This window comes from Girardinichthys multiradiatus, chromosome 8 (assembly GCF_021462225.1).
Source record: "Girardinichthys multiradiatus isolate DD_20200921_A chromosome 8, DD_fGirMul_XY1, whole genome shotgun sequence".
NCBI lineage: Eukaryota > Metazoa > Chordata > Actinopteri > Cyprinodontiformes > Goodeidae > Girardinichthys > Girardinichthys multiradiatus.
Window position 1 is genome coordinate 7914284 of NC_061801.1, and position 23910 is coordinate 7938193.

General features: G+C 39.7%; 1 protein-coding gene across 1 annotated transcript in view; it reads right to left on the reverse strand.

Annotated features, from left to right (window-relative positions):
- The window catches only part of ttc28 (tetratricopeptide repeat domain 28), a 188893-nt gene that overhangs the window by 26864 nt on the left and 138119 nt on the right, over positions 1-23910 (reverse strand). Inside the window, exons 7-13 of the mRNA XM_047372558.1 lie at positions 22396-22584; positions 22204-22300; positions 3770-3966; positions 3518-3671; positions 3254-3425; positions 1036-1204; positions 775-935 (exon numbers count right to left, since the gene is read on the reverse strand). Coding sequence (XP_047228514.1) covers positions 775-935; positions 1036-1204; positions 3254-3425; positions 3518-3671; positions 3770-3966; positions 22204-22300; positions 22396-22584 — 1139 coding nt within the window. The remainder of the gene's footprint in view (positions 1-774; positions 936-1035; positions 1205-3253; positions 3426-3517; positions 3672-3769; positions 3967-22203; positions 22301-22395; positions 22585-23910) is intronic.

A 23910-nucleotide genomic window follows, 5' to 3' on the forward strand; every position in this document is an offset into this window, starting at 1 on the left:
TCAGTTTTGGTCAGTTTCAAGATTTTATCCCTACACTTACAGGTGTCTGGATTTGGGTCCTCAGTGTGTATTCATTATTTTCACACTCCGTGTTCACATCTTTGCTGTAATTTAACTGCTCTTCATTGTTACATGAAAATAAGGACAAAGCGGTAATGGTAAATTCAGAAAATGACATTTGGCCTTTGAGCTTATTCAGGAGGGCCTGCTTGGTTCCTTTTATGACTGGCTCTAAAAATGTCAAACACGTGGAGCTTAGCAAGTCCATAAGGTCACACTGACTGTTTCTAGTAAAGACATGGCCAGTCGTGCCTTGATTGGCCCTGGCTAATGACCAGCGTAAAAATCCAATCTTCTTCCAGCCAGTGAATACATCTTACTAAGTGCTACTAGTAGGCCCTGACAACAACGCTCTTCAGTGTGGATGCAGGTACCAGGAGAACACTGTAAGATAGCTGTTCAGAGTATCTGTGCAGAGGAACGGGAGAATTAAAAATGAAGCCAGAGGAAGCTCAGAGTTGTAGGAAGCTCAAAAGGAAACTGTACTTTCTACAACATGTCAAGAAAGGATTGCTTCAGGCTGCAGGAGAGAGCAGATAACAGGAAGGCTGAGTAGAGTACAACACAGTCTCTTTTTTTAATCCTTTTCACCTTTTAATCTCTGTCTATTATAAACTTTATCAGAACTTACAGAACTTTATCACTTTCTGTCACAGTGCAGAGGAGAAAGGTATGGTATGTATGAGAGTAAGCACACACAGGTAAACTTATTACCTGTGAACTGATCCCAGTGCTGCGTATGCATCAGCTTCCATCTTTTGATCGGCAGCCTTCTGAGCCAGAGTTAGCTGCTGCTGGTAGAACGTCACAGCTCCTGGGAGATCCCCCCGACACACAAACACATCCCCGAGGTTCCCGTAGGCTCTGAAAACCGCCTGCTGACAAATATAAACACAGCACCATGGATAAACATCAACTCCTGAACTAAAAAACAAAAATTCAACTGAGTGAGTGAACAGAGCATCGGCAGGTGACCTGTGTGTTATCCAGAGCTTGAGCTAGAGAAAGCAGGTATCTCTGACACTCTTCTGCTCTGCTGTACTCTCCCAGAGCTTTGTGTGCCAAACCAAGGTTACAATAGGCTTTTGCTTGGGCTAATTTGTCCTGGAGGTCTTTAGCCAAAGCCAAGTCCTGCTCATAATACCTGAAAAGGGGGAGAACGTGTTAAATTAAGAGATTTTTAATCCAAATGTTGTCAAGTAAACAAAAAAGAAAAGATCTAAAGAAAAATGCTGATGTGGAAGGTATGTGCCAATCTGCAGCGTCTTGTAAAAATATTCATACTGCTTAAACTTATTCACATTTTGTCATGTTTTATTGGGAGTTTATCTGATAGACCAACACAAAGTAGTGCATAATTGTGAAGTGGAAGATAAATGTTACATGACTTTCTTTTTTTATTTTAAACAAATAAAAAATCTGAAATGTGCAGTGTGAATTTGTATCCAGCTCTTCTGAGTCAATACTACGCAGAACCAAATTAGCTGCAGGTCTTTTGGGGACATGTCTTGTTGAAAATATTACCAAAATTAGCACAAAAAATTTGTCTATTTTTCTGCCACGAGGCAACTGTGGCTCAGTAGGAAGAGTAGTCGTCTTGCAATCAGAAGGTTGTGGGTTCGATTCCACCTTCCTCCTGCCATATGTCGATGTGCCCCTGGGCAAGGCACTTAACCTTAGCCTACCGATCTGCGTATCCGTGTATGAATGTGTGAGCGTTAGTGAGTGTGATTGGGTGAATGTGGCTCTAGTGTAAAGCGCTTTGAGAGGTCTGTATGACTGGAAAAGCGCTATATAAGTTCCATAGTTTCCCACAGTGTTCCATTTACCATAGTGTTTGACATATTGGCCAAAAAAGTTCAATTCTGATCTCATTGGACCAAGGCACCTTCTTCCACACGTTTGCTGTGTCCCTGATATGGCTCCCCCTACAGGTGGATCTCAGTAAGTAATATCTACATTTTTTTTTATTACTAATTATAATTTTTTTATTAGTCTTATATTTAGATATTCTGAGAAACTGAATTTGGGTTTTTGTTTGCCGTGTGACATAATCATTAAAATTAATAGAAGGAGAGGCTTCAAATACTTAACTGTGCAGAATGAATCTCTATTGTATGACTAACAGTTTTTAAAATAGATTTACTGAAATAAATTTACTTTTTAACAAAAATGTATTTAGCTCTATCAAATCTAACTAGTTCCCATCCTAACTGGAGAAAGCATCCTCACAGCATGGTCATACCACCATAATGTTTCACCACGGGGTAAAACATGGTCGTGGGAGGAAAATGGCTCATGTCACTTTTCCAAAAAACAAACCAACAAAACAGATTTGTAGAGAGCATGGCTAATTGTTTTGGATCTCTGCAGCTCCTCCAGAGTTACTATAGACATATTGGCTGCCTCTCTGATTAACAATAACCTTACCCAGCCTGTCAGTGTAGGCGGATGACCATATATCAATAGATTTGCAATTGTGTTTAACACCATTCCCAAGTGTTTAGCACAACAACCCAACCCGAGCAGTATGGACACTACCTATTGGATTGTGCCTGAAGAATACAGTCTGCTTCCTAAAAAACAGTAATAATAGGATTTGTAGATTACAGAAATACTTTACAACAATTTTAAGCACACATCACTGGATAAGTACGAATAATACCATTTAAGGTAAACCCACAAAGCATTTATTGCAGATTAGAGGTGTGCAAACCAGAATTTGCAGTTATGCCATACTCTTTTGATTTTCAGATGATGAACTGAACAGATCTATGTGAGATATTCAAAGGTTTGGATATTGCTTCATAACACAACCCTGCGTTAAACGTCTCCACATCTTTCTCCCTGAATTGTTTGATTTGTTCTTTGTTCTTTTTGAGGCTGTTTGTTCACCAGTGTTCTCCAACAAACCTCTGAGGCTAGAAACCATAGGCCTCCATTTTAATTGTGATAAAATTATACACAGGTGGACTATGTCTGCTCATTAGGTGCCTTCTGATGGCAATTGAGGACAGTGGATTTTTCGGGAGTATTAAACTAAGGCGAACTGAATGCAAAATCACAACAACCTTGAAATGTGTATTTGTAAAAACACTGAAACTACTTTGTAATGTTCTATTATATAAAATCCAAATAAAGCACATTGAGGTTTGTTGGTGTGAAAACGTTTGCAAGGCATTGCATTTCTCACCTGACAGCATCTTTGTACTGTCCCAGGCAGTAGTGAGCATAGGCCAGGTTGTGGCAGACTTTTCCTTCACCCTCCAGGTCCTGCAGCCCCGGGGACAAAGCCAGGTACTGCTGGAAGTAGGGTAGAGCCTGAGCATACTCACCTCTCCAGCTGTGGAAGTTACCTAGGTTTGCTGCAGAAACAAATCAGAAGAGTTGATGAAACTGCTCATGAATTACTTTATTAAAATAATAGATTCCTTCTTTTCCTTTTTAATTGGCTTGCCTAGGGCTCTTGCTTCAGTTTGAGTATCTCTGAGTTCCCGTGCAATGGTCAGGTGGTGACGGTAATGCTGGAGAGCACGGTCATGAGCACCCAACGCCTGATAAGCCACAGCCAGATTACCATGAGTGGATGCCTGTGACTGGCGATCATTCACCTGCAGCACCAAGAGAAAAGAATCATTCAAGAGGAATGTGTCATCCCATCTTTGCATTTAACCTAAGATTAACAAATGTAAAAAATACAGGAATTCACCTCTAGAGAGATCTGGAGTTCTTGTCGGTGGTACCGCACTGCCTGGTCGTAGATGCCAAGTGCATGATATGCGTTGCCCATGTTACCGTAGGCCCTCCCCTGGGCTGCGTAGTCACCCAGTTCCTGGGCCAAAGAGAGGTGGGCCTTGTGGAGCTTCAGCGCTGTTTCATACTCCCCCTTCATGTGATGTATGATGCCTGATACAGAAAGCAGAGGAATAAATCCAAAAAAACAGGATGACATTCCACAAAGCAAATAAAGGTAAAAAAGCACATCTAATGCTTATACAATCTCACTCAAGGTTAGCTTCAGTCAATTCTATTTTTATCTTGGAGAGAATTAAAAAACGATGAATCAGTCCGCCATTATTTACAATAACTAGCTGTGCATTGCAATAACCACATCCTTTATGGATTTAAAATTGCCACCAGGAATAGGATCCACCCCTGATACAGTCAGACGTTTTTCTTACAGAGTACATTGATCCGGACCCGAGGCTCACTTTGAGGAAATGACAATAAAGATTTTGCAATAACTGTATTGTAAACCACTGGACCTTTCAGATTCAGACTCTTGTTACTGTTTCTTTCAATCCACACATAATGCCACATGTAAACATGGTCAAACTGTGGAATCACAGAGAGAAACATTTGCCTGGCAGAGTTTATTGTGCAAATCTTTTCTTTGCAAGGACTTCATAACGATTGAGGATTGACTGCTTTGTTTTTGTTTTTTAGGTGCAAAATGTTCAGTGAATGTAATGAATTTCATTTGTGCAAAAATTTGACTGCTTTTCAGAACAGGTAAAGGACATTTATTATTTAAAGGCAATGTCAAAACTTTATTAAATAAAAAATGTATTACTAAGGCACATCAAACATACTAATTACCCACTATGAGATTGAGTATTGCAAATACAACATGAAATGAAATGGATGTAAATTCAAAGCAGTAAATAATTCATAAGCGTGGCTGTGGAACCCAAATAAATCCCCACTGAGGCTCTTTAGTACTGTAGTTGCAGAGATCAGTTTCTCTGTCCAGGGACAGGGAACTGTTATGACTCTCCCGATATATCCTGTGATGAAGCTTTCCTCTGTCAACAACCCAGTTTTAAGAGACAAAGCAGGAAACGTTTGAAAATTCTAAAAAAAAAAAAAGGAGCTTAGGACACAAGAGACAAACATTTTCACCTAAAACATAATCTACAATCTAAACAAACTGGAAATGATTGGACTTTATTTGTATTTATTGTGTGATCTCAACTATAAAGCGTGGCTATCATGGTTCCTCATTATACTAATGTTATGCTTGTTTTTCCCCTGTTTTTAAACATTAATTGGTTATATGTTCAAATTATAAATTGTATTGATTCATTTATTCATTTGTACCTTTTCCTCTACTTACTTTTATTTAAGCCCATTACAGACTCAATGATTAACTCTTTCATAGCTTCAACTTCTTTAAAAAGGAGTCAAACACTTTCTAAAAGGGCCTGAATTTAATATTTAGAATACAATCTACTTTGTAACGAAATATTTATTACCAGAGCAATAGTCACCACCATGTAACCATGTAACAAAAAGATTAACAGCGAGAAATGAGCTGGTGATTACTTTGATTGGGCCAGACTGGTGACCAGTCAGTCCAGTCTGGAAACCAATTCCCAAGTTTTAAGAGGTTGTGACTCCAAGTTGTTTACAAATGAAGGCTGAGAAAAGCTTTTAGCACAAAAGCTAAAAGGTGCTGTTTAAAAGTACTGTATCTTCTAAGGAGCCATGTAGCTCATCATTTGGCCTGCTTCTTTTAAACAAGAAGTTTGACTTCAGCAGATAACAGAAAACCTGAACATAGTTGATCTGTCTGTTAGGTAATATCCTGAATTTAAAAATACTGGCAGCTTTTAGGAACTCTCAGAGGTAAAATTAGAATCCATTTCTTCCTGGAAGGCTGATCCTCTAGTAATGCTTACCAAACTACCCACACTAAGACAGTGTCAGAGTGGGTGAGGGGTTGAGAAGACAACAGGAAGGCTGGCAGGCAGTTTGTTTTTAAACATCAGTCTGTAATAAAACATGCTGGATTAGGAAATGCTTGCAGCCAAGGAGAGTAAAGGGGATGAGCTACATTCTCTAACCATACTAACTGCTAATAACAGAAAAATGTTTAAAATTTAAACACCTTAATCATTTTGTCTTTGTTTTAAAATATTAAAACTCATGTTAGGACAATGGCCCTCAATGCCTGGAGTTGTCCACCCCTGTTTTAAAGAGATTGCTCTTTCACACAATACGCAGTGATCAGCGACTGGAAATTGACCACACAACTCAGTCATGAGCGTATCTCTAGTTAGGAAGCTCCACCTCCACTAATGAAGTATTGATTAAGTTCACAGGGATTCCTTTCTGTCAAGCTGTTACACAACCATGAAAGTTAACATTCTGAATGAAAGATGCAGTAATTACTTTACTATCGTTTGAAGCGAACAGTAAACTTGATTAAATGTTGGAGAAATAACTTTAAACCTCAGCTGCATGGTCTCAGTGTTATCAGATCAAACATAAATAGTTTAACAAGGGGTATTACAGATGTGGTGCAAATTAGTAAAACTCTGACTTCTTTTCATTGTGTTATGGTGCTGAACATGTATGTAGGGATAAACCTAAAACTGCTTACTGGTGTGCAAAATACTCTAAATTGTAGATGATCATTTTTATTTTTCGGTGTTGCTCTCGAGATATGAAGATAATTGTCTGTTACCCTCTAAACGAGAAATAACAGGATATTTTGTGACTTCAGCCTAAAGAGAAAAATATACCAGAAGTTGAATGATTTCATCTAGTTACATAAGTTATTTTGTAAGGAAAATAGCACAACTAAGACATAGAAATGAGGAAGTTATGTTTCCCTATATTATACACCCTTAATTACACGAGTATGTTGCAGTCCCTGTTTACTGCAGCAATCTGTGTTATGATAACACTGTGGGAACTCCAGAAGGGAAAATGCTCCTAATGAGTTTTCTAAGTACATTAATGTGTAACAATGCTTAATGTGTTTTAAATTGCAAATTGTGGTGTCAGTCCAGAGTCCTAAAGCCCTGTGCAGAGCACCTCCTCAACCATAACCTGACCCAGAAGAAGGTTCTAGTATTGGGGAAAACCTCCTGTCTTGTTCCGGTACCAAAGAAAACGACCTATCAGTCCTCAATGACTATAGACCTGTTGCCCTTAGATTTCACATCATGAAGGTCCTAGAGAGACTCCTGTTGACCGACCTGAGTAAGCAAACAAGCAACTTTCAGGACCTCCTTCAGTTTGCTTATCGCTGTGGAGTTGGAGTTGAAGATGCCATCATACACCTGCTTCAACAAACCCACTGTCATCTGGACAAAGCCAGCAGCACTGTGAGGATCATGTTCTTTGATTTCTCCAGTGCATTTAACACAATTCAACCTGATTTGCTTTGTCAGAAACTCCAGAAGACTCAGGTGAAGGCCTCAACAATCTCCTGGATCAAAGACTACCTGACAAACAGACCACAGTTTGTGAGACTGTTGTTTGTCTAACCAGGTAGTCAGCAGCACAGGAGCACCACAGGGGACTGTACTCTCACCATTCCTTTTCATTCTGTACACCTCAGACTTCCAGTAAAAGACAGACTCCTGTCATCTGCAGAAATACTCGGATGACTCTTGCAGATGAAAACAGATGCTGCCAGAGCTATGCCTATTTCCTCCGAATGTAACAATGGTCCTTATGTTTAAACACTTTAGTTTTAGTTTCATCAGACCAGCGGACATGTTTTCTAAAACAAAACTCTTTGTACCTGTATACATTTGCATACTGTAATCTGGCTTTTTAAGTTGATGTTTATAGTTTCTTCCTCTCTGAATGGCTTTCAGCCCATGTCGGTAAGAGGACTCGTTTTCATACGGATAATGGCACTCTATCTTACCATCTTCAACCAACATCTTCACAAGGTTTTTAGCTTTTGTTTTGGGGTTGATACACACAATTCCCACCAAAATATGTTTATCTCTGGGACACAGAACCCGTCTCATTCCTGAACAGTGTGATGGATGAACCACACTTATGGAGCTCCACAATTCTCCTCCTAATATCTTGACTGATTTCTTTTGATTTTTTCGTGATGTTATACACAAAAGCAGTGGGTTTGGGGTTTGCCTTAAAATACATCCACAGGTCTATCTACATTTAGCTCAAATGTTTAACATTAATCAAAAGTCATGATAACAGAATTCAGGCTATTCAACGATTGGTAAAGGCATAGTAATCTTAGGAAAAGAAAGTATAGAAAGTAAAAAAAATATTCTCGAAACAATCCTCTCCCTCATTATTCTGGCATTTAGCAAATATAAATAATTGAGGTACTTCTAACAGACGTACCTAAGACAGGAAAAATTAAGTCAGATTTAATGACAGTGAAAAAAAAAAGGTTATTTTAATACAGTGTGTGTATATAAATCGACTGATTTCAACTGTCTTTTAAAAGACATGTGGTCTGAAGGTCATTGGTGACTGTTGCAGTGTTGGGACCCCAGCCATGGGTTACAACATTAAAGGCCAGTAAGAACTTTTCTAGAACTTTCAAAATAAATCAAATTAACCTACTTCTAGCACAACCAGGAACAGGAGTAACAGCGGACTTCCTGGAAAGTCACTGTTTGAATAAAAAACCCCGCTTTGCAACAAACAGACCTCTTCCATGCAGGTCCCCAGCAGAACTGGAAGGAGAGACACAACGCGGTAATCTCTCTTTGCTGGCAAACAGACATAACTCTTCAAATTGGATCCAATAGTGTCATACGATCACAAGTTAAGTAGGAATGAATCGCTGTTTATGTATCCGGTATTCATGCATGAACGTGGTAATTAAGGTGCAAGCGCTGCTTGACTTTTCTTTCTGAGGTCTACAGAAGCAAACTGTGTTCCAGAGAGTTCCCAGCAGAGACCCTGTCCTTACAACGCTGAGTGGAGCAGTTTTTCCCAGTCTGAAGGAAGGACAACCGGACCGCATCACCGCAGCTACAGCAGTAACGTGCAGTTCAGCCGGCCCAGCAGAACGCTTTCCTCATCTTTGTCGCCCTAGACAACTATTCCTCAGCACGGTTCACGTAAGAGGTAGTGTTTGAGCGGAGAATAGTAGCTTAGAATGAAACAATCTAAACATTTTCCATTTGGTTTTCTTTGTGTTGAAAACTCAGCTATCTTAGTGCTAGCAGATTAGCTGCTCAGCGCATGTGTTAAGTTTATTTGTTCGGTGTTTGTGTTTTTAAAGTGAATACAAACTTTATTTAAAGGGTGATTTTAAACACAGAAGATCAGCCATAACACACTGTCCATGTTTATGCATTTTAACCCCTTTTATTAGTGATATTTTAAAGGTATGTGTTTGATTCTGGTAACCAGCTATAAGCCTCTTTTGTTAGCTCCAACCGCTAACAGCTAAGAACACGTGCTCACCCACTTTATGAGTCAGCTGAAGATCATTTACCCAAAAAGGTTGTTAGTTTTCACTCTAGGAAATAATATTTCCCTAAATATTATTTTACTAAACTTGATAACTAAGTAAACACCATTAAGACCGATTTATCCAGAAAGATTTGGTTCTTATTCAAAATAATATTTCCTTAAATATTTATGGAGAATTGGTCATCCAGGTTGGTTTTTATTCAGCAAATCATTCTTTAAACTATTATTTTATTAAAATAAGATTTTATCTGATCTTGCATTGTGAATGGTTGTTTGAAGGTATACCAATTATTGCCAAAGTTAGTGCCAAGACTAACTTAACTTCATTTCCAGATGTTTCAAGATAATCCTTGGTTCTCAAACATAAACATTGCATGGTAATGTTGCATCACTTTATTGGTCTTGGTTTTCAACCATGTTTGATCAACTTGTTTATATTGTACATAGCCCATTAGTCTTCGTTATTCTTTAATTCTGCTTGGTAGTTTAGTTGGATTGTTTTAACATATTAAAGAGTTTGTTGATTGAAATATGTTTGACTTTGAGTTGACTTATTTTTGTTAGTAAATTATTGTATTTTAAGAAATTGTGTGAATTCATTCTGTGTGTGTACAAAGTTTTGCTGTTCAATAATGTCAGAGCTTGGCTCATCCCTTTCAATTTTGTCGTAATACCACCGCCTTATTGGGCTGGTATTCACAGGACAACCCTTAACAGACTGAAATATTATTAAAAAAATATTAAAGAATTAATATTAAATATTAAATAATATATTCATATTTATAATCACAACAGCAGCAACCAGAAGACCCAGTGCTGGACAACAGTAGCTTTGGACGCTGTCAACATGAAGAAGAAGGTATTTGGTGTTTGGTTGTCATTTAAACAGCAGACAGGTACCAGGTAGCCAGGATGACTACAGCTTCCGTGGTTGTAGAGTAAAATCCTGGATGTGGAAGGAATTTGAAGGGGCTGTGGAGGACTTTTGGTGGGCAAGAAGTTCTGGCAAGCTGCTCGACAAATCAGAAAAGACAAGAGAGTCTAGGCTGTGTTTGGTTGGAACAGGAAACTGCAAACCCATCTGACAATATTGTTGAGCAATGGAAAAAATATATTTGATAGAAGAGGCTAAATCTGTGGAATCAGGAAAAGATTTACTATGGGGCTGTTCAAAGTTGCATAAAACAATTGTGAAATGACGATTTACGGTTTTAAGGGCTATCTGGTTCTTGTAAGGAAGAGATTCACGTGTTGATTCTGCGGGCATCTTCAATCTATGAATTACACAATGCATTGGAGTGGTTGCCAAACTAGTGTAACTGTAAGTGACTGGTATTAGATGCAGTTCCTTCAAGACTGCAGCCATGGTCTTCAACTTGGAAAAGCTGGACTGCGTCCTCCAGGTTGGTTAAGTGGAGGGGTTCCAGTATCTTGGTTTCTTGTTCATGAGTGATGGTAGGATGAAACTGGAGAGGGTTAGAAAGATTAGGGCCTCATTTGCTATAATGCAGGCTCTGCTTCAGCCTATCATTGTTAAGAACCAGCAGAGCCCTAAAGCAAAGCTCTTGATCTATTTTTCGACCCTCACCTACGGTCATGAAACATGAATCATGACTCAAAGAAATGGATCCCGGACACAAGTGGCTGAAATGACCTGGAGGGAGTCTATTTATCCCTCCTTGCCTGGGAACACCTTTGGATTTCTCAGAAGAAGCTGGAAAGTATTGCGGAGAGTGATGGCTTGGTTTCTCTCCTGGATTCTTGCGTCTACAACCCGACCTTGTTTATGAGAAGATGGATGGATGGATGGATAGATGGATGGATGCTGTGTTCATTTTTCTGTTGTCATTGTACAACATCCATAATAACCAGAATGACCAAAACTTTTTGTTGATTGTTTTATCGAACTGATTCTTTTCGTTGAACTACAATTTTAAAGGGCAGGATCATAATTCAACACTATAAAACTATGAAAGTATGTATGCAAACTCTAATCTAAACAATGACAAAACTTGCCATCCCTGTAAAATGCTGCCCTCAATTGTTTGCTCACTGAGAGGAATGTTGACCTGGGAGAAGACTGTATGTGTACAGTATCTGTTCCTGAAAGAGACTGGGACAAATGAAGAATGACAGAGGGGTTACAAGACAGAAGCATGATTACAGGGGGTGTCGAGACACCAGATGGAAGAGGTCACATGTCAATTTCATGTCAGATTGCCTGGCAAGAGAGAGAATTATGGTTTCATATGTGTCCCTCGGACATTCTATTTGTGCCAATGAATGGCCCTAAAAGCCAAAATCAGTGATCAGCAACTAGCAAGACTTATGGATTGATTCAATCTCAGAGCTTAAGCAAATGAGAACGGGCAGAGATTTCTGCCATACCCCAACAGATCTGCAACTGTAACTGGAGTGAAAGTGGTTCTACAAATTATTGAGTCAAGGGCAATAAATATAAATGCATACTACACTTTCAGATTTTAATTAGTAAAAAAAAATCTAAAGGCCTGTATTATTTTCCTTTTCTCTGAATTAAAATCAAATTAAAGCTATGACAATGAAGAAAAGGGCACTGTTTCCCTAAATTTTACATTGGAGGAGATCCTTTCACTAACAGTTTCCATGTTTAATAATGGTAAAATCACGTCAATATGTTGTCAAAGAGTAACATTTGCTTTTTTAATGTCATTGTCATTGCCATTATGACAAGCTATTATTAGTACTATTGGTCACTGGTTCATTGCACTAAAACATAAAAAAATACCAGACTAATACACAATAACTGCTAACCAATTAAAGCACAAACTCAAACACTTAAAACAGAACTCAAAATGATAAGAAGTAAAGTAAGGGATACGTATTCATCCATGTACAGCGAAATTAATTAATTAAAGCACTCTAATTTTATTTGAAACAAGTGTTCTTTAATTGGCCTTTCATTGCAAGGTTTGCATCTGCATAAAAAGTTACACTTGGTGAGACAAAGAGCTTATATATGCATGAAGTACTCGGAGACATGACACATGCATGTTTTTGCACACATTATAAAAGGTGAAGCTACATGAAGCAGAAGACTATAAGAATGCAGGATATCATCCAGCATATTATGCTGTTGTCTGCAGTATTGATACCCATGAAGTTTTTCAAATTTTGTTACGTTGCAAATACAACCTTCAATGTAATTATTGAGATTTTTTGTGACAGACCAACACAAGGCAGTGCATACTTGGGAAATTGAAGGAGAATGACACAGTTTTCAAACAAAATAAATAAAACCTCAAATCTAAAAGTGTGGAATGCATTTGTACTTTGCCTCTTTACTCTGATACCTCTAAATGAAATCCAGCATAATTGCTGGATGTGAGTCCACATAAGTGTGTCATAACTGAACAACAACCAAATCAAAATCTATTTTATTTATAAAGCACATTTAAAAAACTGACTGTTAAACCAAAGTGCTGTACAGTACTAAAACAGGTCAAATCAAGGCACAAATAATAAGAATATTAAAATATAACCAAAAAATAGAAATAAAAGCAGAATAAAATCACACAAAACTGTAGCAAATAAAACAAAAAACAACAAACCAACTCACACTGTGTCAAAGCCACTGAAAATGTGTGTTTTTAAGAGAGACTTAAAAACAGTAAGAGAAGAGGCCTGTTTGATATTTAATGGCAACTTACATAATGTTGGTGCCACAACTGAAAAGGCCCAATCTCCTCTGAGTTTCAGCCTAGTTAGAAAGACACGTTGTCATAAATGCATGGATTATTATTTCCAGATCATGGTTTGACAAGACTGGTTTTTTAGTTTTGCTACCTGGTGTAGCTGAAAGAAAAGAAAAGGCACCATGAAGAACAAGGAACACAGCAGACAGGTCAGGAAGAAACTTGTAGTGACAAAACAATATCTCAAGCTTTAAACAGAGACCTTGCAGACAAGGTGAGACGGGAAACTTCACAGATGCTCTCCATCCAAACTGACTGAGCTTTAGCAGAGAAGACAATTATTTATTTCTGTGTGAAGCTGGTAGATTCACAACCCAAAGAACTACAGCTGTTATTGCGACAAAGGATTTCAACAATGTGTTGACTCACAGGACAGAATACAAATGCGCATACTTTTCAGGTTGTTATTTGTGAAAATCAACTAAAACCATGTGTTATTTTCTTTCCACATAGTAATTTGTGTTGGTCTGTCACATAAAATCTCTATGTGACAAATAAATAAAATAAATATTGAAGTTTGTGGCTGTAACATAACAGAATATAAAAACATACATAGGGCATAATTGCTTTTGCAAGGCTCAGTATGCGTTGAAAACAGGGTTAATGGCAGTTGAGGATGGGACTGATTAGAAGGGGGACCCTTGCTCATTGGAGTCTTGAGCTAAGAGGATTACACAGACGCCTGCAGTGCTGGCAGGAAGAGCCCTTTATGGTTGCAAACTGCCTTCTTAACTCTGCAAATGTAGGGGTAATCACAACCAAATGCAGAGCATCCCTTCTGACGAAAGCCACCATCGAGCACAGCATGAACTACAAGTAGAGACACTGAAAGATGGTGGGATCTCCCTGAATGGATCGGGCACAGTGTCAGCAGCTAGGATTAGTGTGGAAAATTAGCTGAGATCTGATTAGCAGGCGGTCTCCTCAGGAATATTAGGTGATCTATGACCTCTTTCCTCCACAGAGAGAGGAAAATGGTGCTGTGAATTACCTGGGTCTTCTTTGGTTCAGTTTTAACACTGACTTGTGTTTGAGCAGACAACAGAGAGACCAATCCAACTTGCCTATGAACAACAAAAGGCACTTCACAGTTAGGAACCAGTTCTTTCATTAGAAATTCTCTCTGAAAAACTAAACACAAATAGAAACACCACTGAAATATCAAGGTTTGCTTAATAAAACCTTAATCAATAAAACACTTGCAATACCAATTTCAGTTATCTTGCTTTTTTATAAAGAAGTGTTTCACTAACAAAGACAACAACGTGAGTTCAAACAGTGATTAAAGACAACAGTGGATGTCATAAGAGAAGATAACTGATTTTGTTTTGATTTTGGGAGAGACTTGGGGAGAGACATGCTGCTGGATTTTTCAGAGATGGTAACTGATAGTGGGGAAAGACAATTAAAGAGGCCCCAGAAGTTACTCAAAGCAGATATGTAATGGATAAGAGGATGAGGAGGATGATGGAAGAAGGAGGGTACAGATGAGGGGATAAAGAAAAGATGAGGGATGATGGAAGATAGATATGAGGAATGAGTAATTAATGAGAGACAAAGGGATGAAACTATAAGGGATGAATGAGGGCAGACACAAGGGCTCAATGAAAATATAGACAAAGGGATAAAATGTGAAGAATAAATAAGAGAACAGATAAGGGATGAGCGACAGAAGATAAGGATGCCTATGGATAAGGGATGGCAGAAATGAGAGTTTAAATATTAGGTATAAAAGAAGGTAAGGGATAAGGGATGAGGTGATAGGAATGAAGAATTGTAGGAATGAGATGAAAGAGCGTAGAAAGAAGGACCCGGGATGAGGGAACATAGGGATGTGGGTCGGTAGCAATGAAGGATGCAGGTTGAAGCATCTTAAGGATGAAGGAGGGTTATAATGAGGAAAGAAGGACTGGGATGAAATGGAGAATCCTTGAGGTCAGTGCCAGGCAATAAAATAATTTCACTATTTTATCAAGGAACAGAAGAGGACAATAGCAATGACAGAGTTGCTTAAAAATGTAATAGGACAGACAATCCACGTGGCTTTTCAGGCTGTATGTGGAGCCACACTGGGGTCCTGCTATTCTTTTTGTTAGAGATGCAATGAGAAATAAGCTTTTGACTGAAATTGGCAACTTTTCAGCTTGATTGGCCCTTTACAGTGACCAGCAGGTCAAAACTAAAAAAGCAGTGAAAACATCATACATATGGGCTACCGGGTAGAACACTGAAACTTAGCAACAATGTGTGTGTGAGAGAGATAGAGAGAGAGACTTAGCAGATAACAGGACAACTCAAAGAAGTGCAGCAACATTGCTCTGTTTTATCCATTTAAACTTTCAATCCTTGTTTGCTATGGAACATGGTGGAACCCACTGAATATGGAAATTTGGGCAGAATCTCAGAGTTAAGGTAAGGGTCTATTGCCCCTTTTCCACTGGCCAGCCTGGCTTGGCCAGCCCGGAACAGCTCCGCACGGCTCTGCACATTGTGTGTTGCATTTCCATAGACCTGTTTTCGCTCCGTTGAAGGGAACACCTCCTGGAGGCGCGGCTTTAAAGCATCATGTGTCGTGCTGCATAACCGCGAATGAAGCACTGCCGCGATGTGCGGTAAAAACCTTGGCTGGCCATTTGATTGGCTACATCAGCAAACACCTTTTCATTCCTTGTTGCCCCATCCAGACTGCGATATTGCAGTCTCCTATGATCGCCAGAAAAGCTTGCACCTCGTTGTTGCTCCATGGGGTGACTTTTCCAGATAACAGTCTGGACTCCATCATATGTTTCTTTGGCCCTGTCCCATTGCCCAAACTACACCCTACGCCCCTCTATGAAGTGTGTACTTTGTACAAGTGCATGTAAGGGTTGAAGTGCGCAGGTTACAAGCATGCAAAATTGGAGAATTGGGACAGTAGGGGTTACGTCTTCGACTTGCACCTCTGCACCGTAACTGCAACATCAAAAAGGGCAGGAACCAGCGCTGTTTTCACAGTCTTGCTGCTAAAAAAACTATTTAAAACTGCAACAAGCAATTGTTTTGAGAAGAAGAGAGTGCAGGAAGCGAAGGAGGCTTTATACACCAGACTCTCGCCACGCCAGTGTTTGTTTGAAAGGTAACTTCAGTGTTATGGCCTACTGACTGCCCAGACTCACTCTGAACCCAGTGGTATCTTACAATGTTGAGCCTGGAAAACCAGTAAAAAATATATATATATTTGTCGGCTTGCTGTCTAAAGTTTACTTAGTTCTTATTCTGATTTGATGGCTGGTTACGTTGACGGTTGTGATTGGTTTTTGCTCAGAACGTCATCTGCAGCAGTGAATTGTGTGTAATATACTTCGTCGAAGTCCACTTAGATGCGGGCTTCGCCGAAATGTGGATTGAGGGCACAAAGGGGGACACACTACGCATTCGAACCCATCAACGGGAACGCGCAATTCAGGGACACAAGGGTGGAAGTGTGAGTATTGGGACAGGGCCTTTGACAGCATGGTGACAAATATAATTTTTTTTATTGGTTTTCCAGGTTCAACATTGTAACTGGCTTCAGAGTGAGTCTGTGCCGTCACTAGGTCATAAAAGTGAAGTTACTGTTCAAACAAACACTGGCGCGGCTAGAGTCTGGCGTATAAAGCCTCCGTCGCTTCCTGCACTTTCTTCTCCTCAAAACAATTGCTTGTTGCAGTTTTAAAATATTTTCTTTAGCAGCAAGACTGAAAAAACAGCGCTGGTTCCCACCCTTTTTGATGTTGCAGTTACGGTGCAGAGGTGCAAGTCGATGACATAACCCCTACTGTCCCAGTTCTCCAATTTTGCATGCTTGTAACCTGCGCACTTCAACCCCTATGTGCACTTGTACAAAGTACACACTTCATAGAGGGGCGTAGGGTGTAGTGTGGGTATTGGGACAGGGCCTTTCACTCGCTTGAATGCACGTTTGAAAATTCCGGTTGTTTTTTTAGGTTGGTCAACTCTTATGGCTGGCTGCGCCCAAGGCCAATCAGTGAACAGCAGTTTGTTCACGTCACGTACAGTACCGACTCGGCCTCGCTTAGCCATGCAAAGAAGGAGGTACCAAAAAGGTAGGTACCGGTACTGAAATAACAGTAATGGAAATGCTTGCGAAGCGAGCCGAGTGGACCCGAGTCGGGCCAAATCGAGCCAGTGGAAAGGGGCATATTTTCTCCAGGTACTACATACAGAGAACACAGAAAGAGTTTTCTGAGAAAGACTAAACCTCGGGTTCATTTTCACACTTATACAAAAAGTCTTCCTGCCTATGATCTTGAGTTAGGTAGTCATTTTTCTTTGACATCATTAATAAAAACTATAATAATTCCTAGACCTTATTTATTACGGTTTAACCAGCTGACCAGCTGACTATGTTCACTACTCCTGAACTCAATGGAATTACTTTGTAGTTTTGTTCAAGTTCAGAAGAATTTGTTTCAATTCAGAGTAAGACAAGCAGTATGTTGTTCCACCACTGGTAAGTAGGTTATGTCTCATCAGCCTCTAGAATCATCTGAGCATCTAGATTATTTTAAATCATTGAATTACAGTGGATCTGGAAAGCATTTATACTGCTTCACTTTTTCAACATGATAATATGGATAAATAGTTGGGCCAGTCATGGGATGGAACAACCAAGGAACTACACACACAGAGAACAACAGACTGGTAAAAACTCTGAATCCCAGAATGCACAGCATAAACTCATGCTCAAAAAAAGCTGGAATCCTCGGAACATCATAGTACAAAACTCTGGTGAGCAGCATCGTTTGTCGTCTTTCCCACGGCTGTTCACTTAGAGCGGCATCGGGGAGAAATGCGTGTGGATGTCTGATTTCATTGGCCGAGTTCTTCGAAGAACCTTGGAGCCTACAAATGTATGGGGGAGCGGTGGCCTAGTGGTTAGAGAGCAGGGCATTTGCGTCCTGGAGAGCCCACAAGTACCCTGATACAAATCCCACAGTCTTCCACTCTGGGGCCCTGAGCAAGACCCTTATTCCCTGAATGCTTCATGGGCGCCGCACAATGACAGCCCACTGCTCCCTAAGGGATGGGGTTGTGGGGACCCCAGTCATGGGTTACAACATTAAAGGCCAGTAAGAACGTTTCTGGAACTTTCAAAATAAATCACATTAATCTACTTCCAGCACAGCCAGGAACAAGAAGGGAATAACAGTGGACTTCCCGTGATGTCACTGTTTGAATAAAAATTCTGCGCGCCAACAAACAGACCTCTTCCACGCAGGTCCCCAGTGGAACTGGAAGGAGAGACACAGCGTGCTAATGTCTGTTTGCTGGCAAACAGACATTACTCTTCAAATTGGATCCAAGAGTGTCATATGATCACGCGATCATATGCACCAAGTTAAGCAGGAATGAATTGCTGTTTGTGTATCCGGTATTCATTCATGAACGGGGTAATTAAGGTACAAGCGTGGCCTGACTTTTCTCTCTGAGGTCTACAGAAGCAAACTGTGTTCCAGAGAGTTCCCAGCAGAGACCCTGTCTCTACAACGCAGAGTGGAGCAGTTTTTCCCGGTCTGAAGGAAGGACAACAGGCCGCATCACCGTGGCTACAGCTGAACGTGTAGTTCAGCTGGCCCAGCAGATCAAGCCCCAGGTTAAATGCAAAGGATAATTTCTCCATTGTGAGATCAAGAAAGTCTAAATAAATAAAAATTAAGTGTGGTCTGTTTTCTGAGCATTCTGCAACCGTAAACTGGCCAGAATAAAGACTACCTGTCTTAAACCTTTTTATTCTGAGGTCTTCAAAGAAAGAATTTGAGACAGAGATCCCCCAAGAAAAGACGGTATGTCTAAACACATTAACTACACAGCTTTCCCCCTCCCTGCCTGAGAGAAGACAGCATAGGAACCGTGCGTGCCAGTCGGAGCAGATGCTCATCCCAGCCCGGTACACTGCCTGTGTGTCCAGTCCAAGCAGTCCAAGCTGCCATTCACCATGCAACTCATCACCCTTTGGACCTCCTGACTTCCAGTTCACCAGAACGGTTCATGTAAGAGGTTGTGTCTGGGCAGAGAAAATCAGTTTAGGATAAAACAAATTAAATATTATTTATTTCATTGTTTTTGCTTTGTGTTGTTTAACTGTCTGAGTGCTAACAGGCCTCTAAGCCTTGAGGCTAGTTTATTTGTTTTGGATTGTGTTCTAAAGTTAAGACCAACTTTTTTTTCAATAAGTGGTTTAAACACTTATGGTCGTGTAACGTGAGTTAGCCCTGTTTTATCTGTGTTTTTCCCTCCTTCTACTCCTCTCCTCTCCCTAACTTAAAATATGTCAGAATAGTCCTCGAAAACAAGATAAAACGTGTCTCCTTTCACTGATAAAAGCTTAACTAACAAACTGTAGCCACGGTTAGTTCTGCTGTGTACTACACACCCGCCAGCATTCATATCCACATTCATATTTCTATTAATGTTAAAGGTACATGTGGAATGTTGTTAAAAGCGCCACAGTCAGTATATACTTAATTGCTAACTAAGCTGCTAGTCATGGATGTGACGTCATCTTACCCACCATGAAGATAGGCAAGATTTGTTCCATAAGACAATGATGTCTCTGAGGTCTATTAACAATCCCTTGGACTTTATGCTTTGTTTATGTTCTGGCATACACTGTCAACTCTGGGACCTTCTGTAGTCACATGCGGACCTTTCCGAATCCTGTCCAATCAACTGAATTGTCCCAAATCCTTATAGATCAAAAAATACGTTTAATGTTATAATTTTTTTTGTATTATAGCTTAGAATCAGTCAAAATGCGTTTCGACATGTCAAAGATTCACAAAAACTAGAGATCGAAAAACACTCAAAACGTTCCAACTGGTGCATCTCTATTTTCCTGTTTCCTCCCCTAAAACCCTGATAATGCACTATCCACACTGATTAATTATTCCAGAATATGAAAACAACACTCCAACAGATAACAACAAAACAGAAGGGAGATGTAGAAGAGTGCAAAAGGGCAATGCCAGAGGTCCTATGAACCAAATAAAAGGTAAAACAGTAGCGTGTAAAATTGACCTCTTTTTATTGTTTTAAAAGCAACAATTTAAAAGATATTAAATAACAAAGGAGCTCCAGTGGGCAGCTAAGCAATGTCCTGGTTAAAATATGCTTGGTCTTGCTAAGCAAAATGCAACAAAACTGTTATGAAATACATTTAATTTAATTCTCTTTGACTCTTACAAAAACTACAGAAGATATGTGAGAAGAAGAAAGGCTCAAAATAAAGGAAAGGAGACATAAGGAGGAGGAGAGTGGAGGGTTGTCAAGTCAGCAGTCAAAGAACTATAATCATCCATAAATGATGACCTGCAACATTGATCTGAACCACAGACTGAGGCTCGTCTGTCAGGAAACCGTCAGCAACTCCAGCTTAGGCCTGTTAGTCACACATCAAAGCATCTTCTGTGCCTGTGGTTCTCTTTCTCTTACTCCTAATGGACACAAAGTCGACTTTGTGGTGAGCGGCATTACTGTGTTGTCTTTAAACTGCCTCTCTGAGATGAAAAGGTGAGCGGAAACAGAATAAAACCGGTTATGCTGTACCATCCGAGGTATTTTAGTTCTGAAGAAGGATAAATTCAGAGTCTGAGGCACATCCTGTGGCCTGTGAAATGCAGGTAGATGTTGAAATTCATCTTCTGCAGCCAGAGCTGTCAGTAAACACTGTGAACACCCTGCCCAAACCACCCTCCACCCCAACACACGATACCACAAATAAAAGAAAAACATAATTTTACAGAGCTAAATGTTAAGGATTTACTGATCTCAAATACATAAAAGCAGCTAAGCTGGATTCATGGGAAGCCTACAACTTGTGCAAAAGAGTAATCTACAGTAATGCTTTTGTAAGCACTGCCCATGTAGTACTATTACTGCTCCTGCTGGAACACAAAATGAGCAATGCTGAGGCCCCTTACATACACAGATTAGTATGGGCTGCACTAGCGCACTCCACATGTACTCCCCACAGTTTCCAGCTATAGAAAAGCACCATCAGCTCCAAAGTGCACATATAAATAGAAGTGGTGAGTTTGTCCACACAACAATTCAAATGCAAAACATATTTGTTAGGCTGTCAAAGAGAAGCCATGGCCTTGCATTTAAAAATGACGAGGTAGGAGTCCAGGAGGGCAAGGAGGCTGAAAGAGTTTATTGGTACATTTATACAATAGTCACAGAACAGCTGTGTTAAGTACTCTAAAGCCTAAAGCCCCCTCACCTGGATCCTCTCATGCAGCTGATAAGCTGATAAAAGTCCACATTGAGTTTGTTTGTCCATAGAAAGACTGACACTGATGGAAGAGCAAAACTTGTAAACCATTTAAAAGAATTTCAATACAATAAAGAAACAAATAAGGAAAGCTACCTTATCCTCCTTTGCTTCTGGACAGTGAGCTAACACAAAGACATTTTAAATAACAATAAAAGTGCTAAGTTGTCATTACTTTCATCAATAACAGTTTAATGGCATCATATTTGAAATTATGGCCCCTCTCAGTGCCCAAACGTCTGAGCTGTAGGTTGAGATGTCCACTCAGCAATGGAGTTGGGTTCACTGCCTCTCACATAACACTGGGGCCGCAGAAACCTAAACCTACTTAATAAAACATGAGTGTTCCAGAGAGCCAATGATCTAGTCATGTGATAGGCTTTGAAAAGAAACGTGCTGTCATGGCGTCTCACATCATCTAACCTAAAGCTTTCATCATCGAGTTTATCAAAGCAGTTCAAGTTGTTGTATCGCAGTACGAGTACTACAGCTAATTCTGATGCAGAAATGTCTGTGGTTCATCAAGACACTTAATGGTCCAGACCAAAGCAAACAAGATTGTCCAGACTCAGAAAGGAGCTTAGTCAAATTACTGAGTACTGGTGGCAAAAGCAATGACAAAATGGGTCAACAACTCAATGAGACCTTAAAGGTTCTTGTGTGGGAATGCCGACAGAGCTTTTCATGACAAAGTGAAAGACTTTTTCATCTTTTAGAAACACCAGCAATCACAGCAAAATATTAAACACAACCTCAAATATAGTTTGATTTCAGCAAATCAGATTAAAAATAAATTTAAATAGTGTTTGGCGTTATGAATCTATGAATAAATTTCACAACCCACCCACCTGGACTCCCTCCCCTCCAGCCAGCTGAGTCAGTAAGGCTTACCCAGGTTCGAGGAAGCTCGGCCCTGTGCTGCTCTGTCTTGGAGCTCCTGAGCAATCTCTAACTGGTTTTGGTGGTACTGACGGGCTCTCTCCAAGTCCTGATTATCATCAGAACAAAAAAAATAATATTTGTCAAGTTATACTTCAAAAATCATAACCTACAGTTGGTGTCTTCAAACAGTTTTCCACCCACCTGCATGCAACGAGCAGCGTGACCCAGACCAGCAAATGCCCTCATCTCGATCGATCTGTCCGACAGCTCCTGTGCCAACTCCAGCACCTTCGTATGGTAAGATATGGCCTTGTCAAAGTCCCGTTGGGAGTGGTAGGCACTGCCCAAGTTGCTGTACGCCCGTGCTTCCTCTTTCCGGTTCTTCAAAGACTGCCAAAGACATAGTCATTTATCATTTGGAAGAAATACATTTTAGGGACCAATGTGTTCAGAGAAAGACCTATGATTTATGACAAGACATACATTAATGCTGATAACAAAAAGAAAAGTTTAAATATTTGCTTTCAACAAACGTTTAGTTTACAAACATTTAGCTAATTAATCTAGAAGCATAGGAATCTGGGAACAACGGCACCTGGATATATTCTATTTTTTAAGAACCTCTATCCTGGTGAAAGTCCAACTCAGCAATTTACCATTGGTCATTGTGTTTCCTAAGAGTAAAATCTCCACAGAGGGAGTTGATGTTGGGTGCATTGTGTCCAGTCAGCAATTAATCCTCCTTTTACTTCAAAAAACAAAAATACTAACATGACTAAACATACTTGTAAAAACTGGAGTGGCTTTCTTTTTTGTTGTTTAGCTGTTATGTTTAATAAAAAGATTTTTTCAGGGATAGATCTAAGGGCAAATATGTTTGGTAGAGATTGAACATTTAATTTCATATTAGACATACTTAGAAAAAAGCAAGAAATAACCTATACACAATATAAACTAAAAACAAAATGCTGAATAAGGAATGAGCAGAACTAATGTTTGAATTTATCATATTGGGCTTCAATCTGTTAGAGCAGCCATGGCCATTAGTGGAAGCAATACATTTTTTCCTTTAAAGCTGCAGTAGGTAACTTTTGTAAAAATGTTTTTTTTTTTTTACATATTTGTTAAAACTGGCACTTTGTTCTGACAGTAAAAAAATAGACAGATTATCTCAGATTAAATCAAGCTTCTCTGGCTCTTCCCACTGGTCCTCTGCCATTTGCAGAAATACATCGCTCTAGCAAGGAATGTCTTAGCAGTGTAAATAAAGTTCCTGTATGCGCTGTGCAGGGGGGGGGGGGGGGGGGGGGGGGAGTCCAGCGCGTAGGGTCATTAAGGCTATATGCAATAAGGCTGTAAGGTCTGCTTGTTCAAATTTTCAGGGTACAGTTTGCTCTTTTGTTTTGTTTTTGCATTACAGAATATACAAATTTACAATTTACAATGTACAATATACAATGTACAATGCAATATTCTGCATTACAGAATATACAATTTTACAATTTACAATGTACAATATACACATATCTAATAGAAAAGGTGCATTTGCAACATCTGTATGCTGTTGTTCTGTACTCTATTGAATGTTCATCAGAGAAATAGCCTGGGGAAGAAACTGTCTCTGTGGCGGCTGGTTTTAGTAAACAGTGCTCTGTAGCGGCGGCCTGAAGGTAAAACTCTAAACAGTTTATGTGCAGGGTGTGTGGGGTCTGCAGA